At 38.5% G+C, this 13,991-nt stretch overlaps 1 protein-coding gene across 3 annotated transcripts in view; it reads right to left on the reverse strand.

Annotated features, from left to right (window-relative positions):
* The window catches only part of KIAA1324L (KIAA1324 like), a 221,133-nt gene that overhangs the window by 98,323 nt on the left and 108,819 nt on the right, over nt 1–13,991 (reverse strand). The window contains exon 3 of one of the 3 annotated variants that reach the window (XM_027539843.1): nt 8,742–8,852. The exons of the other annotated variants lie outside the window; for them this stretch is intronic. Coding sequence (XP_027395644.1) covers nt 8,742–8,852 — 111 coding nt within the window. The remainder of the gene's footprint in view (nt 1–8,741; nt 8,853–13,991) is intronic. 3 annotated transcript variants of the gene reach the window in all.

The following is a 13,991-nucleotide window of genomic DNA, read 5'->3' on the forward strand; positions in this document are numbered from 1 at the left end:
TTATGCTTTCCTTTGCTGTGCAAAAGCTTATATGGCTGATTAGGTCCCATTATTTATTTTTGCTTTTATTTCTATTGCTTTGGGAGACTGACCTAAGAAAATATTGCTATAATTTATGTCAGAAAATGTTTTGCCTAAGTTCTCATTTAGGAATTTGATGGCGGCATGTATTATATTTAAGTCTTTATTTTTGTGTATGGTGTGAGGGTATACTCTAATTTCATAGATTAATAGAAGACTCTTTCAACAAAAACTGGATGACAGTTATTGTGTATAGCTGTTTTCACTCTTGTGAATGTGAGTTTGACTCTATTTCACTTAAAGAATTAATCATTTCTCAACTAAATACTATTTTTTCTTCAACAATCTTGAATCCTAGAGTAACTGGATGGAAGATAAGCCAACTCCAAAGTTCTGGTATGAGAAGAGAAAGCTCTTATTTGAGTACAGTCACAGACTACTTAACAGTGGGATCAGCCTGGGATTTCATACTTTACCTAAGCATCCAGCAAAAGTGATGTTAAAAATCCAACCTTCTTATATATATATATACTTTGTATATACATTATATATATATACTTTGTATATACATTATATATATATATATATCATACACACACATACACTCAACCATAAAAAGAACAAAGCTTTGCCATATGCAACAGCATGGATGGACTTGGCGTGCATTTTGCTAAGTGAAATGAGTAATACAGAGACAAATACTGTATGATATCACTTATGTGTTGAATATAAAACAATATAATAAACTAGTGGATAAAACCAAAAAGAAGCAGACTAACTGCTATAGAGAACAAACCAGTGGTACCAGTGAGGAGAGGGAAAGCCAGGGGGTGGGCGGGGGGGTGGGCAACATAGGGGTATGGGATAATTTTAAAAGGGGTTTTATGGGATTATATAAAATCATGTGTATGAAATTTTTGAAAATTGTAAAGCATTATAGAATATAAAGAATCTTTCATTCAATAAAAAAGTAAAAAAAAAAAACTCAACCTCTTAAAATCCAAACTGTAACCAAGAAGTCATTTGCTAAATTCAGTATTCTTTTTCTCAGCTTTATACTTCTTTCCTGACATCTATTTCCACTACTATAAAAAGTGAAAGATGCAGGTGTAAAAAAATCAGGTGACCAACCAGCAAATGGCTGGGTAATTTACTTAACCCTCCTTGACTCCATTCATTCACATTTCAAGGAGGTCACCACTTTCCCCTCCTCTCTCACAAAACTGTTTGCGGTCCTATGAAAGACTGAAAACTACTCTGAGAATAAAAATATAACATGAAAATTTAAGGCTTTACCATCTTCAAGCAACTTCCCTATACAATGTACCAAATAATGGTTTCTAAATTGAATCATTTATATACTGATTATCATCTATGCTTTATGCCTAAAAATTTTTTTTAATTTATTTTTAATCTTTTCACCACAAGGGCTTCTTAGTGGTGCTTTTCTTCCTTCAGAGACCTCATACTTTGAAAGATAATGGCTATCAATTACATTTATTCATAATTCATCCATTTTTCCTATTTTAACTCAAAGTTATTTGTTACTAAAATTTGTTTTCTGAACAGTAAACAGCAATAAGAAGCAGTAATAAAAGAATTTTCAACTTGTTCAATGAAATACTGATGATATAGAGTGCCTACACACTCTCATTACAGGTAAATGCATGGGAATCACACTGCATTATTTCATTCAGTGGGTATCTCTTGAGGATCCAGTACTGAGTAGGCAAACACTAGTCACCAAGGGTATTCAGTGAAGATGGAAACAGTCCCTACTCTCATGAGGCAACTAATCTAGTCTACACTTACCTTCCTCAAAACAGATGGAATTCACATTTCACTAAGCTAAATTCACTGTAGAAATATATAATATCTAATCATTTAACATAAATTAATAACTAACTAAATAAATTGCATATGTTTATGGGAAAATGATTAATTAAATCAATCTCAGAATTAAGATGAGCCAATACATTTATTTTCTTCAATTGTCTCATTTTATTTACATAAGATCAAGAAAACAAGGTTAAAGCTGTATGCATTGTCTTTACTGACTACAAAAGAAGAACTCTCTTCCAGCTATTATTATTCATGGCCATTAAGGAAAGTACTAACAGGAAAAATAATGCATAAATTGTGAGTTTCAAAAATGATATATTTTACCTTTTCACTTATGCAGGTCAAGAAGCAATAGTTAAAATCAAACATGAAACAATGGACTGATTCCAAATTGGGAAATGAGTATGTCAAGACTGTATATTGTTATTCTGCTTATTTAACTTCTATGCAGAGTACATCATGCAAAATGCCAGGCTAAATGAAGCACAAGCTGGAATCAAGATTGCTGGGAGAAACATCAATAACCTCAGATATGCAGATGACACCACACTCATGGCAGAAAGTAAAGAAGAACTAAACAGTCTCGTGAAAAAGCTGGCTTAAAACTCAACATTCAGAAGACTAAGATTATGGCATCTGGTCCCATCACTTCATGGCAAATAGATGGGGAAACAATGGAAACAGTAACAGACTTTATTTTCTTGGGCTCCAAAATCACTGCAGATGGTGATTGCAGCCATGAAATTAAAAGACGCTTGCGCCTTGGAAGAAAAGTTATGACCAACCTAGACAGCGTATTAAAAAGCAGAGACATTACTTTGCCAACAAAAGCCCATCTAGTCAAAATTATGGTTTTTCCAATAGCCATGTATGGATGTGAGAGTTGGACTATAAAGAAAGCTAAGTGCCGAAGAATTGATGCTTTTGAACTGTGGTGTTGGATAAGATTCTTGAGAGTCCCTTGGACTGCAAGGAGATCCAACCAGGCAATCCTAAAGGAAACCAGGCCTGAATATTCATTGGAAGGACTGATGCTGAAGCTGAAACTCTAATACTTTGGTGACCCAATGAAAAAATCTGCCTCATTGGAAAAGACCCTGATGCTGGGAAAGATTGAGGGCAGGAGGAAAAGGGCATGGCAGAGAATGAGATGGTTGGATGGCATCACCGACTCAACGGACAGAAGTTGGAGCAACCTCCGGGAGTTGGTGATGGACAGGGAAGCCTGCCATGCTGTAGTCCATGGGGTCGCAAAGAGTCGGACATGACTGAGTGCCTGAACTGACTGGCTGATCTTTATTAGTCATTTAGCCAGTCAATTATCATTATCAGATAATTAAAGCTACAACTGCCTGTCAGGTTTATAAGTCTTCCCACAGAAAACAGAAAGGAAGTAGGAAATGGCATCTAAAAGAAGCTGAGGGAATTCCCTGGCAGCCCAGTGATTAAGAATCCACACTTCCACTGCAGGGAGCTTGGGTTTGATCCTTAGGCAGGGAATTAAAATCCCGCATGCCACGCTTGTGGCCAAAAAATATAAATAAAATAAAAGAAGCTGAACAACAGACTCAGTCCAGCAAATCTTGGCTGTTCTTCCTCCCTCCATGCCTGTGACAAGGAGAATGCTTGGATACTCTCTTTTTCAGGTTCTTAATTGTGAAATTCTTAGAGAAGAAAAATAATTTATCTCATTTTACAAAATTAAAGTGAGACAGGAAGATACCAAAACAGTGCATTAAAACAGGCCATTTCTTGTTGATGTTCTTATTTACATGTAGGCATATTTCTTTCCCGTTGGCTAAAAGGATTCCTTGTTCTCTTTCATTATAGTTTACTTACTGTATTTGTTTTATTTTCCTGGTCAAAATTCACAAGGCAGCAATACAGGCTGGTTGTGAACACATCACCTGTTTGCCATGTTCAACATAAGGCTGGAAGAGAATAGAAGATGGTAACACTATGCAAATTCTAACAACGGCAGACATTGCAGTGTTCTGTGAGGAGTAAATACTCATGAACGTTGAGAAGAGATATTATATTTCCACTCTAATTCACAAGGCATGAAATATGAGACATGATCTGATCACAGAATGAATAAATTATGGTATGTAATAACTCTTAAAACTACCAGAATGACCAAAAGGGACTTTTAAGATCACCTGGTACAAACCCTCCTGGTATGGATGCCGAGTTTCCTCATCTGCTGTGACCTGGAGTATCTTAGTTCAACTTCTCTACAGGCACCACGGGCAGACTCACAATCTATGAGTCTCATAACTCCTATGACTCTCTACTTAATAAACATACTTCCCTGCAGTACCATGAAGCCAAAAGACTTTATTACAGCTAAGCTAAAAAAAAATCCACTGTTTCTGAAGTAAAGAAGAGCATCCGAAAAACACATCTCTGCCTTAGAAGTAAAAGACATGAATTCTACTTACAGCAGGGCTGCTTAGCCACATGGAGTAACATACGAGCTGCAGTGCAAGTCTGAAGTGGTGCAATGATCAGAACCAAATTCTTAAATAACCTACAATAAACATGTTTAACTTTCCACTAAGATTCAGTGATGAAGATGGAGGCCACAGGGATATGTTTGTAAGTTCAGATTTGTGCAATTCTTCAACAGGGAAGGAAGAAAATTTTCACCTCTCATTTTGCAAAGATGAAAGGAAGACAAGAGATATACAAAGGATTACATTAATACAAACCAGTTCTGGCTGATGTGCTCTAATTAACTGTTTTATGAAAAGACTATTCAGTCAAAGGATTGCCTCTCCTACTGTGAAAATGCATCCTCACCTTAACATTCTCTCCAGTGAACGAGTCCTCACAGAACCCTACCAGTTAGGATGGTGTGACTGTCACTGCGCTTCATGGAAAAGATTGATCAGCAAGAATAATCTGTCCCCCACCCCTACCCCCCAAATCACCAATTCCTGGGAGGAAAATTGATCCAAGTAACACCACAGCTACAATCCCCATTAATTAAGAGAGCCTAGATTAAAACTTCCTATTATTAAAACACACACACAAATATATTTTTTGTGGCTTCTTGACTTCAGTGTGTTATAGGGAATAGTTATAGGGAATAGGGAAGGAGACAAATTCCAGTTCACTGCGCACAGGATGACACCAGGTTTATGAAAAAAGTCTAATAGTGAAGGTCAGGGGAAGGTAAATGTTAAAGAGTATTTGATGAGGTCACCAAAGAGGGCAGAGAAATGCATCTGTGAAATCAGTTTTCTCAACTTTCAATTGTTATCACCCTGAATTTTTCCTCTTCCTTACAAAGTCCCGGTCACCATGTACTTTCTGATAGCTCCTCTGCCCTTGATTTTGCAGTTTTGAGGGCTGGGTCCTGTCATCTCCTTATAAAACACTTTTTTCCAAGAAGTTTCCCCAACCATAGCTCCCATCAAACACTTCAACTGATCTAAAGCCTGTTTTTGATCTGTTATCTTAACAATCTCATGCATTCCTGCCTTTCACCAACCACTTGTGTGTTGCTGAGCAGATTTAACTCCAGTCTTCTTCCCACCTGAAATTTGATGCATGAACACCCAAAGCTTGAGGACAAAAAGTTTTGATCCTTTCATATGTAGAACATATTTTCACTAGTCTGATTAGATATCTGTGTTTAACTTATAGAAATGAAACACTGAAGGCAGACTCTAACTTGGTGACACCGATGTTATTCAATCAACAGACATCCCAGTGTTTGGAGCTGTCTTAGGGTCCAGGAGAGGATGACAGCTCCTCCCCTCTTGGGAAGAATGAAACAAGACTCTATTCTAAATTAAGAATCAGAAATTCTTAGTTTTCTAGTTGGAAACTAGACTAGATTCTAGTCTCTACTGTTAAAAAAATCAATATTTTTCTACTATAGCTACATGCTAAATAATGAATGTACACTACAGGCCTCAAGCACCAACAGTTTTCTAGACAGGGGAAAAAAGGCCCTAAGCAATCCATTGTATTTGAGGATATAACTACAAATGTGCCTTAAATTAAAAATGTTTCCCCTCCCTTTCAGAAAAATAGACACGATTAAGGATAAAATTTATAATAAGGTCATCAGTCAATTAAAATAACCCACCAAACAATATATTTGAGCCTTTAGATGCTATCTTGTAAAAAAAAAAAAAATCCATTTACCTATAGGAGATCTGCATAACATTTTTTCAAGAGGTAATGTAAGATGAGCACAATGCCTCAAGAAGGGGCCTAACACTTGTTCAATAAACACTGGAATGCTGTCCAAAGAGATGGGACACCATACAGGTTAAGAACATGGACCCAGGAGCTAAACTGCTCTGTTTCAAATCCCGGTTCTGCCTTTGACATATCTTTGGGAGATAATCCAAGTACCTACTTCACAAGGTTGTTAGGATACTTGGATTTGAGAGAATACATGTAAATCATTTACAATCATGCTGACATAGAGCAAGTAAAGATTGGCCATTATAATTTCTATTATTATTTTCAGTAAGCTACATTATTATATTATTATGATTCTGGATACTATAAATTATATTTATTATTTCATTTAAGGCCCTCAAATACCTGCAAACAGCTGTCTCCGGATTCAAGTCCTTGGTATAACACACTGGAGCCTGTAAGGCTGGCTAGCATTATCTGTCCCTGCTCACTTCCTCCCTGAGCACCAGCCACGCATACCTGCCAGGGCCCCCAGGAAACCCAGTGCTGCCTCTAAGCTTCACCTCGGCCCATGCTCCCTCTGCCGCAAATGCCACTCTGCTTCAAGTTCATGAAGGTCATCCTTGAGGGTTCGCCTCAGAGATCCTCAGAAAATTAACACATACGGCCCATTAAGTAAGGCATTTAATCCCTGTCTCAACTCTAAGTCAGGACACAATTTTTCACATGAACCTGCCAAGGGTCAGATAAATTTCCAAGGTTATTCAATCTGCATTTCAAACTCACACCTGCTTTGCTGTGAGGTCTCTTGACTCCCTCTGAGCAAAAGTCAGCCCTCCCTTCTTAGCAAGATCACCCTAGGTATTTGTATCTATCTTGTACTTTGCCCCTATACTAGGAATAATTTATTTCCCCACCTGCTCCATTAGAATGAAAAATCTTGGAAAATAGGAATCTAGTGTTCGTTTATGGAATATTTTTGGATCCCTATTTTCAAGAATATAGGAAATATTCAACAAATGTTTAGTGAATCGATTAAAACTCAATAAATAGCTGTGAACTAAATATTTTGCTCAAGACATACATCTGTTGCAGATCTGGGGTTTCATCCCAGGTATATATCACCCCTGCCCATGATCGGTAGGAAGTCTGGGACTGGACACGCATTTGGTAGTGCTTCCACTGAGCCTTACAGAGCAATGAAATTAGCTAAACCATAGCATAAGGAACAACATATAAAAATTTCCTAAATTAGCCTGGCATTTGTGTTTAAACCTGCGTTTCCCCAAAAACATTATCTGCAGAAATTAGCCAAAAGGGTGCAACTACACATTGGATAAAAGAGTCCTATAATCAAATACACTTGGGAAACTCAGGGTAAAACAGAATTCAGTTAAAACACAGTAAATGTTCTATAAATAATTACCGTGTTTCTCAGAGACTTTATTATGAAAATGTGCACTGCAGCCCTTTATCAAGGGGATATCGCAGTAGCCGTTTTTAAAAAGTATTGGCATTTTTCAACAAAAAAAACTCTCAACACCATTTAATTGTTTACATGAAATATTGCAGAACAGAATGCATTCACCATTCAATACCAATGTACTCAATTTTCCCAAATGTTCTGGTTGCCATATCAATAACAACTCCACACAACTGAAACAGGCTATGTATTGAATCCTGGGGAAGCACCTACACTTCAAAGAGCTGCTGCTGCTGCTGCTGCTAAGTCGCTTCAGTCGTGTCTGACTCTTAGCGACTCCATGGACTGCAGCCTACCAGGCTCCTCCGTCCACGGAATTTCCCAGACAAGAGTACTGGAGTCGGTCACTATTGCCTTCTCCTTCAAAGAGCTATGATCCCCCAAAAAGGGATTTTTAAATATCCCACCCAGGAAGCTAAAACCAACTCCCCTTTCCATGACAATCCTTCCTCTTCTTTTAGTCCAACTGGAATCAAAAACTATTGATTCAAACTGTCACCTCTGCTTACACCTTAAGGCCCATGAAATGTAGGTTAAAACAACAGCTCTGAGAGACACAGTGAAAAAAGGAAAACAATTGTATTCAAGGGTTTTTTAATATCTAAATATAGCATTTTAAAATCTAAGAGCCAAATATCAGTTTATACAAATAATGAACTATAAGACTAAACAATGCCCACAATACTATGACTTGATGCCAACATAACAAATCAGATTACAAATACTTTAGTCATCCCTGATTAGAAAGCAATGTGTTAAGGTTATACTTGAAGTCACAGGCTGAGAAATATGTGAAGTAGTAGACAACAGAAATACACACTCCCCAAAGGAAGAGAGATCTTGCTATGTTTTTTCCCTTTGGTGTTCCAGACATGTCTGAAAATATGTAAGGCAATAGGTAAAGGAGCTCTTCCCTCACTCCTAGTAGCCAGGCTTTTATTTCTAAAGTTTAGTTTGAAACAAAAAGACCCTTTTCTTCAATGTGGTTGGTGAGAGTAAGAGAGACGATAAGGAGAGAAGGTATCCCACCCAGGAAACCATTCCAGAATGACTATTGCTTTTAATAATCTAAGAAAGTCAAGCAAACACCCAGAGAGTCAAGGGAAGAGCTTTAAAACTCTTGCGTAAGAGGAAAGTGATCCAACAGTAGAGAAGGGATGGAGTTGGGACCGGGGTTATATCGCCTCATTTTGGGAGGAAGTAATGAGTGCTATATTCAGGAATGACACGCTACCTGTAAGCTGTGTCTGAATGACACCAACACCTCCAATGGTGGATGATGTCCACAGACATGAGACTCGGCACCAGGGCTTGGAAACAGCAGCAAAGTTCTCTGAAGCTAAGCCTGGAGCCAGCAGAGAGACAGAGAGAAATGAAGTCATCTCGGTGGCCTGCCCAGTGCAGCACTGCCTAAGACACTGAAGACTCCACAGCGGAGGGGTCAGGAGGACAATGGGAAGCTGTGTCAGTTAATAAACAGAGGTCTCTCCCTCCCATTTCCTGAGTGCAGCAAGCCTCAAGCTCACATACAGTCTAGGGATCTAGCACAACAAAAACTGAAGCCTGACTTCTCATTAACTTCACTCAGAGCCATGCAACCAGATTTTACAGGATTTATTAAAGATAAAGATATAATACAGCTTGCCCATCAATTTTATTTTTTAAAACATACAGTTGCTACATAAACATTTCTATAATCCTTTTCCTAAGGAGAAGCCTCATGTACTGTTTGTTTCTGAGAAAGAGGGAAAGATCTAGCCAATTACATTTTGAAGATTCTATAGGAATTTCAACTGAGGCCGCATTCTGGGTTTTGCTTCACTGAGAACAGTGGGATCTGGGGAAGTTATGCCTTACATAAGCACTGCCCTAAATATTTTTCACTTGCATGAAGCAGATATGTGAATTTTTAAATTTTCTTTTAGATGGCCCAACTGCCGGGCCATATCATCACAACATAACTGCTGAGTCTAGTGCCTGTGGGCATCACCATCATTTCAGGTTTGGGCATCATTCACACACAGCTTGCAGATAGCAAGCTGCTCCTGAACCCCAACATTTTTATCCTCTTTTATCCTGAAGCACACGTTTTCTAATATCTTCCCTTGAAGATGGTCAGTGATAGAGCTATATGTACCCCCATGCCAGCTTATATGTCCAGATAGGCTCTGGAATCAGACAAGTCTGTATTTGACCGCACATCTGCCACATCCTGCCTATATAACCCAACCTGCAGTAACTGACTTCACCATCTTAACTCCGAGTTTTCTTATCAGCAGAGATATTGACATTAGCTATCAGAGAGGGTTGTTGTGAGGATACAGTGGAAAATGATACGAAGCTCCAAGCACGGTGGTTAGCCTATCATCCATGTATGAAAAATGGTAGCTATTATTAGCAGTAGAACATCTAAGCCACTGAAGGAATATTTCAGTTATTATCATAACTGCCTTCAGCAGTGCTTTGATGGCCAGTAATGTGCTAAGCACCGCGCTTAACGTTAGGAATTGACTGAGCTTCTAAGGTAATTGCCTCTATTAAGTTTCTTGTGAGTTTCAAAATAACTTGCCTTTATCATATAAAGAACAGTCACAATCAGAGGCCAGACTAATAACCTCCAAAGCAGATATAATTATAGTATACAGAAATACATGTAAATTCAGATTTCAGACAAACCAAGATAGAGCCATCTCATAAGTAGTATCATTTTAGGCTATCATTTTAAAAGTAAGTACTATCATTTAAAGTGATTTACAACTAATAATGACTTTACTATATTGAGTTTTTAGAGTAGTTCTGGCTGGCATGTCAAATTCATAACATTATCTGTGGAAGATAATAATAATTAATGAGCAAAAAACATCCTTGGCAACAAACAGAAATAATTCCTAGTCAGACATCAATTCTGAAGCATATTTTTGAAATTTTGGCCAATGAATTTAATTAGTGGTATGCTGGTAAGCTGATTTGTAGTGTTTGTCAATTTCCATCATGTAAATACTCCACCATAGCCCATTTCAAAGGAACAATCAGTTCTCAAAAGCCAGTGTCAGTCAACATCAGCACAGCTGCTGAAACAGTTCAGTTCAGTTCAGTCCTTCAGTCGTGTCAGACTCTTGTGACTGCAGAGACTGCAGCATCGCCAGGCTTCACTGTCCATCACCAGCTCCTGGAGCTTGTTCGAATTCATGTCCATTGAGTTGTTGATGCCATCCAACCATCTCATCCTCTGTCATCCCTTTCTCCTCCTGCCTTCAATCTTTCCCAGCATCAGGGGTTTTTTTCAATGAGTCAAGTTTTTCACATCAGGTGCCAAAGTATTGGAATTTCAGCTACAGCATCAGTCCTTCCAATGAATATTCAGGCCTGATTTTCTTTAGGATTGACTGGTTTGATCTCCTTGCAGTCCAAGGGACTCGTCAAGAGCCTCCTCCAACACCACAGTTCAAAAGCATCAATTCTTTGGAGCTTAGTTTTCTTTATAGTCCAACCCTAACATCCGTATATGACTACTGGAAAAACCATATCTTTGACTAGTTGGACCTTTGTCGGCAAAGTAATGTCTCTGCTTTTTAAAATGCTGTCTAGGACTGTCATAGCTTTTCTTCCAAGGAGCAAGCATCTTTTAATTCCATGGCTTGCAGTCACCATCTGCAGTGATTTTGGAGCCCAAGAAAATAAAGTCTATCACTGTTTCCAGTGTTTCCCCATCAATTTGCCATGAAGTTATGGGAATACATGCCACGATCTTAGTTTTCTGAATGTTGAATTTTAAGCCAACTTTTTCAATCTCCTCTTTCACTTTCATTAAGAGGCTCTTTAGTTCTTCTTCACATTCTGCCATAAGGGTGGTGTCATTTGCATATCTGAGGTTATTGACATTTCTCCCGGCAATCTTGATTCCAGTTTATGCTTCATCCAGTCCAGAATTTCTCATGATGTACTCTGCATAGTCATTGGAAAAGACTCTGATGCTGGGAAAGATTGAAGGCAAGAGGAGAAGAGGATGACAGAGGATGAGATGGTTGGATGGCATCACTGACTCAATGGACATGCTGCTGCTGCTGCTAAGTTGCTTCAGTTGTGTCCGATTCTGTTTGACCCCATAGACAGCAGCCTACAAGGCTCCTCCATCCCTGGGATTCTCCAGGCAAGGACACTGGAGTGGGTTGCCATTTCCTTCTCCAGTGCATGAAAGTGAAAAGTGAAAGTGAAGTCATTCAGTCATGTCCGACTCTTCAAGACCCCCTGGACTGCAGCCTACCAGGCTCCTCCGTCCATGGGATTTTCAAGGCAGGAGTACTGGAGTGGGTCACCATTGTCTTCTCCCAATGGACATGAGTCTGAGTAAACTTGGGGAGTTGGTGATGGACAGGGAAGCCTGGTGTGCTGCAGTCCATAGGGTCGCAAAGAGTCAGACACGACTGAGCAACTGAACTGAATTCTGCATAGAAGTTAAATAAGCAGGGTGACAATATACAGCCTTGACGTACTCCTTTCCCAATTTGGAACAAATCTGTTGTTCCATGTTCAGTTCTAACTGTTACTTCTTGATATGCATACAGATTTCTCAGGAGGCAGATAAGGTGGTCTGGTATTCCCATCTCATGAAGAAATTTTCACAGTTTGTTGTGATCCACTCAGTCAAAGGCTTTGGTGTAGTCAAAAAAGCAGAAGTAGACATTTCTGTGGAACTCTCTTGCTTTTTCGATGATCCAACAGATGTTGGCAATTTGATCTCTGGTTCCTCTGCCTTTTCTAAATCTAGCTTCAACATCTGGAAATTCTTGGTTCACATACTGTTGAAGCCTTGCTTGGAGAATTTTGAGCATTACTTTGCTAGTGTGTAAGATGAGTGCAATTGTGCAGTAGTCTGAACATTCTTTGGCATTGCCTTTCTTTGGGACTGGAATGAAAACTGACCTTTTCCAATCCTGTGGCCACTGCTGAGTTTTCCAAATTTGTTGGCATATTGAGTGCAGCACTTCCACAGCATCATCTTTTAGGATTTGAAATAGCTCAACTGGAATTCCATCACCACCATTAGCTTTGTTAGCAATAATGTTTCCTAAGGCCCACTTGCTTTTGCATTCCAGGAAGTCTGGCTCTAGGTGAGTGATCACACCATTGTGGTTATCTGTGTCATAAAGATCTTTTTTGTACAGTTCTTCTGTGTATTCTTGCCACCTCTTCTTAATATCTTCTGTTTCTGTTAGGTCCCTACCGTTTCTGTCCTTTATTGTGCTCATCTTTGCATGAAATGTTCCCGTGGTATCTCTAATTTTCTTGAAGAGATCTGATACATTCAAAATGCTGACACACTGCACCTCAGTAGGGTTGTTTACAAGGGAAACAAGGAATTAGCCCATAAGGAAAATGTAAATATAGATAAAAGATATACAGAGTTTTCAGAAAAGTGACAGAAGCAATTTTGCAATGAGTTAATTCCACAGGCAATATTCAGGCTGTTTCCCTTTTAACTGGAATCCTCCCTGAGAGCTGGTCCTTTCTGTAGAGGCGGTCACATATACCCCAGCCATGGATCCATCTTCTTCACTGGCCCCACTATCCTCTCAAGATTCTTGCTGGACACAAGCCTTTCCCTGGCTAACCTGGATTTCTCAGGTTCTCTTTATATTCATTTAATATCATTCACCAAGAAATAATGTCTTTCTTCTCTAATTTTCCTAAGACATACCATCTTCCCGTCTCTCTTTTATTACTAAATCCACACCTATGCTAAAACTCCTCCAACCAACCATGGAGATAGAGTTTTCCCATGAAGAGGAAGGAATTAGCTATCTGTTTAATTAATTTGCTTATCTGCTTTTTCATTTGGGAACAAAACAACTCAGCTTTTAGGAATACCATTTGGAGGACTGTAGAAAAACCAAAATAATCTTTGTCTTACTTCTGGCTTTGAACTCTAGAATACCACAAGACAACTTTACTGCAGGATCTTATGACTCACCAAATTCAAGGGTTTTTAAAAGTAGAGTCTATAAATGAAAATTAATTTAATGACGTATTTCTGTTAATTCATGTTACACTTCAAACCTGCTTAATTGCTACAAGACAAGCTGTCGAATATGATAGACAAATTCTCTAATTTCTCTGTACATTAAAAAGACAAATTATAATATTTCTATGGCTAAAAAAAAAAAACAAAAACAAATCCATTGCCAGGTTAGAGAGTTCTATAGATGTGTGTTGGAGAGGAAAGCACAACAATGTAACTGTTCTTAATGTCACCGAACCTACAAATGACTAAGAGGGCACATTTTACGCAATGTATTTTTAACAATATTATGTGTACCAAATGCTACTTATGTGTACCAAAACTCTGAAAAGTCCCTTAAAATTTAAAGAAAAAAAATCTATTAAATAGAAATTCTGCCACTCTGCCCTTTAGAATTTCAAGAAAGATAGTAACCAGATTTTTTAAGACAAATAAATGAAAACAACACCCTTTAACACAGCCTGC

This window comes from Bos indicus x Bos taurus, chromosome 4, assembly GCF_003369695.1.
Source record: "Bos indicus x Bos taurus breed Angus x Brahman F1 hybrid chromosome 4, Bos_hybrid_MaternalHap_v2.0, whole genome shotgun sequence".
NCBI classification, from domain to species: domain Eukaryota; kingdom Metazoa; phylum Chordata; class Mammalia; order Artiodactyla; family Bovidae; genus Bos; species Bos indicus x Bos taurus.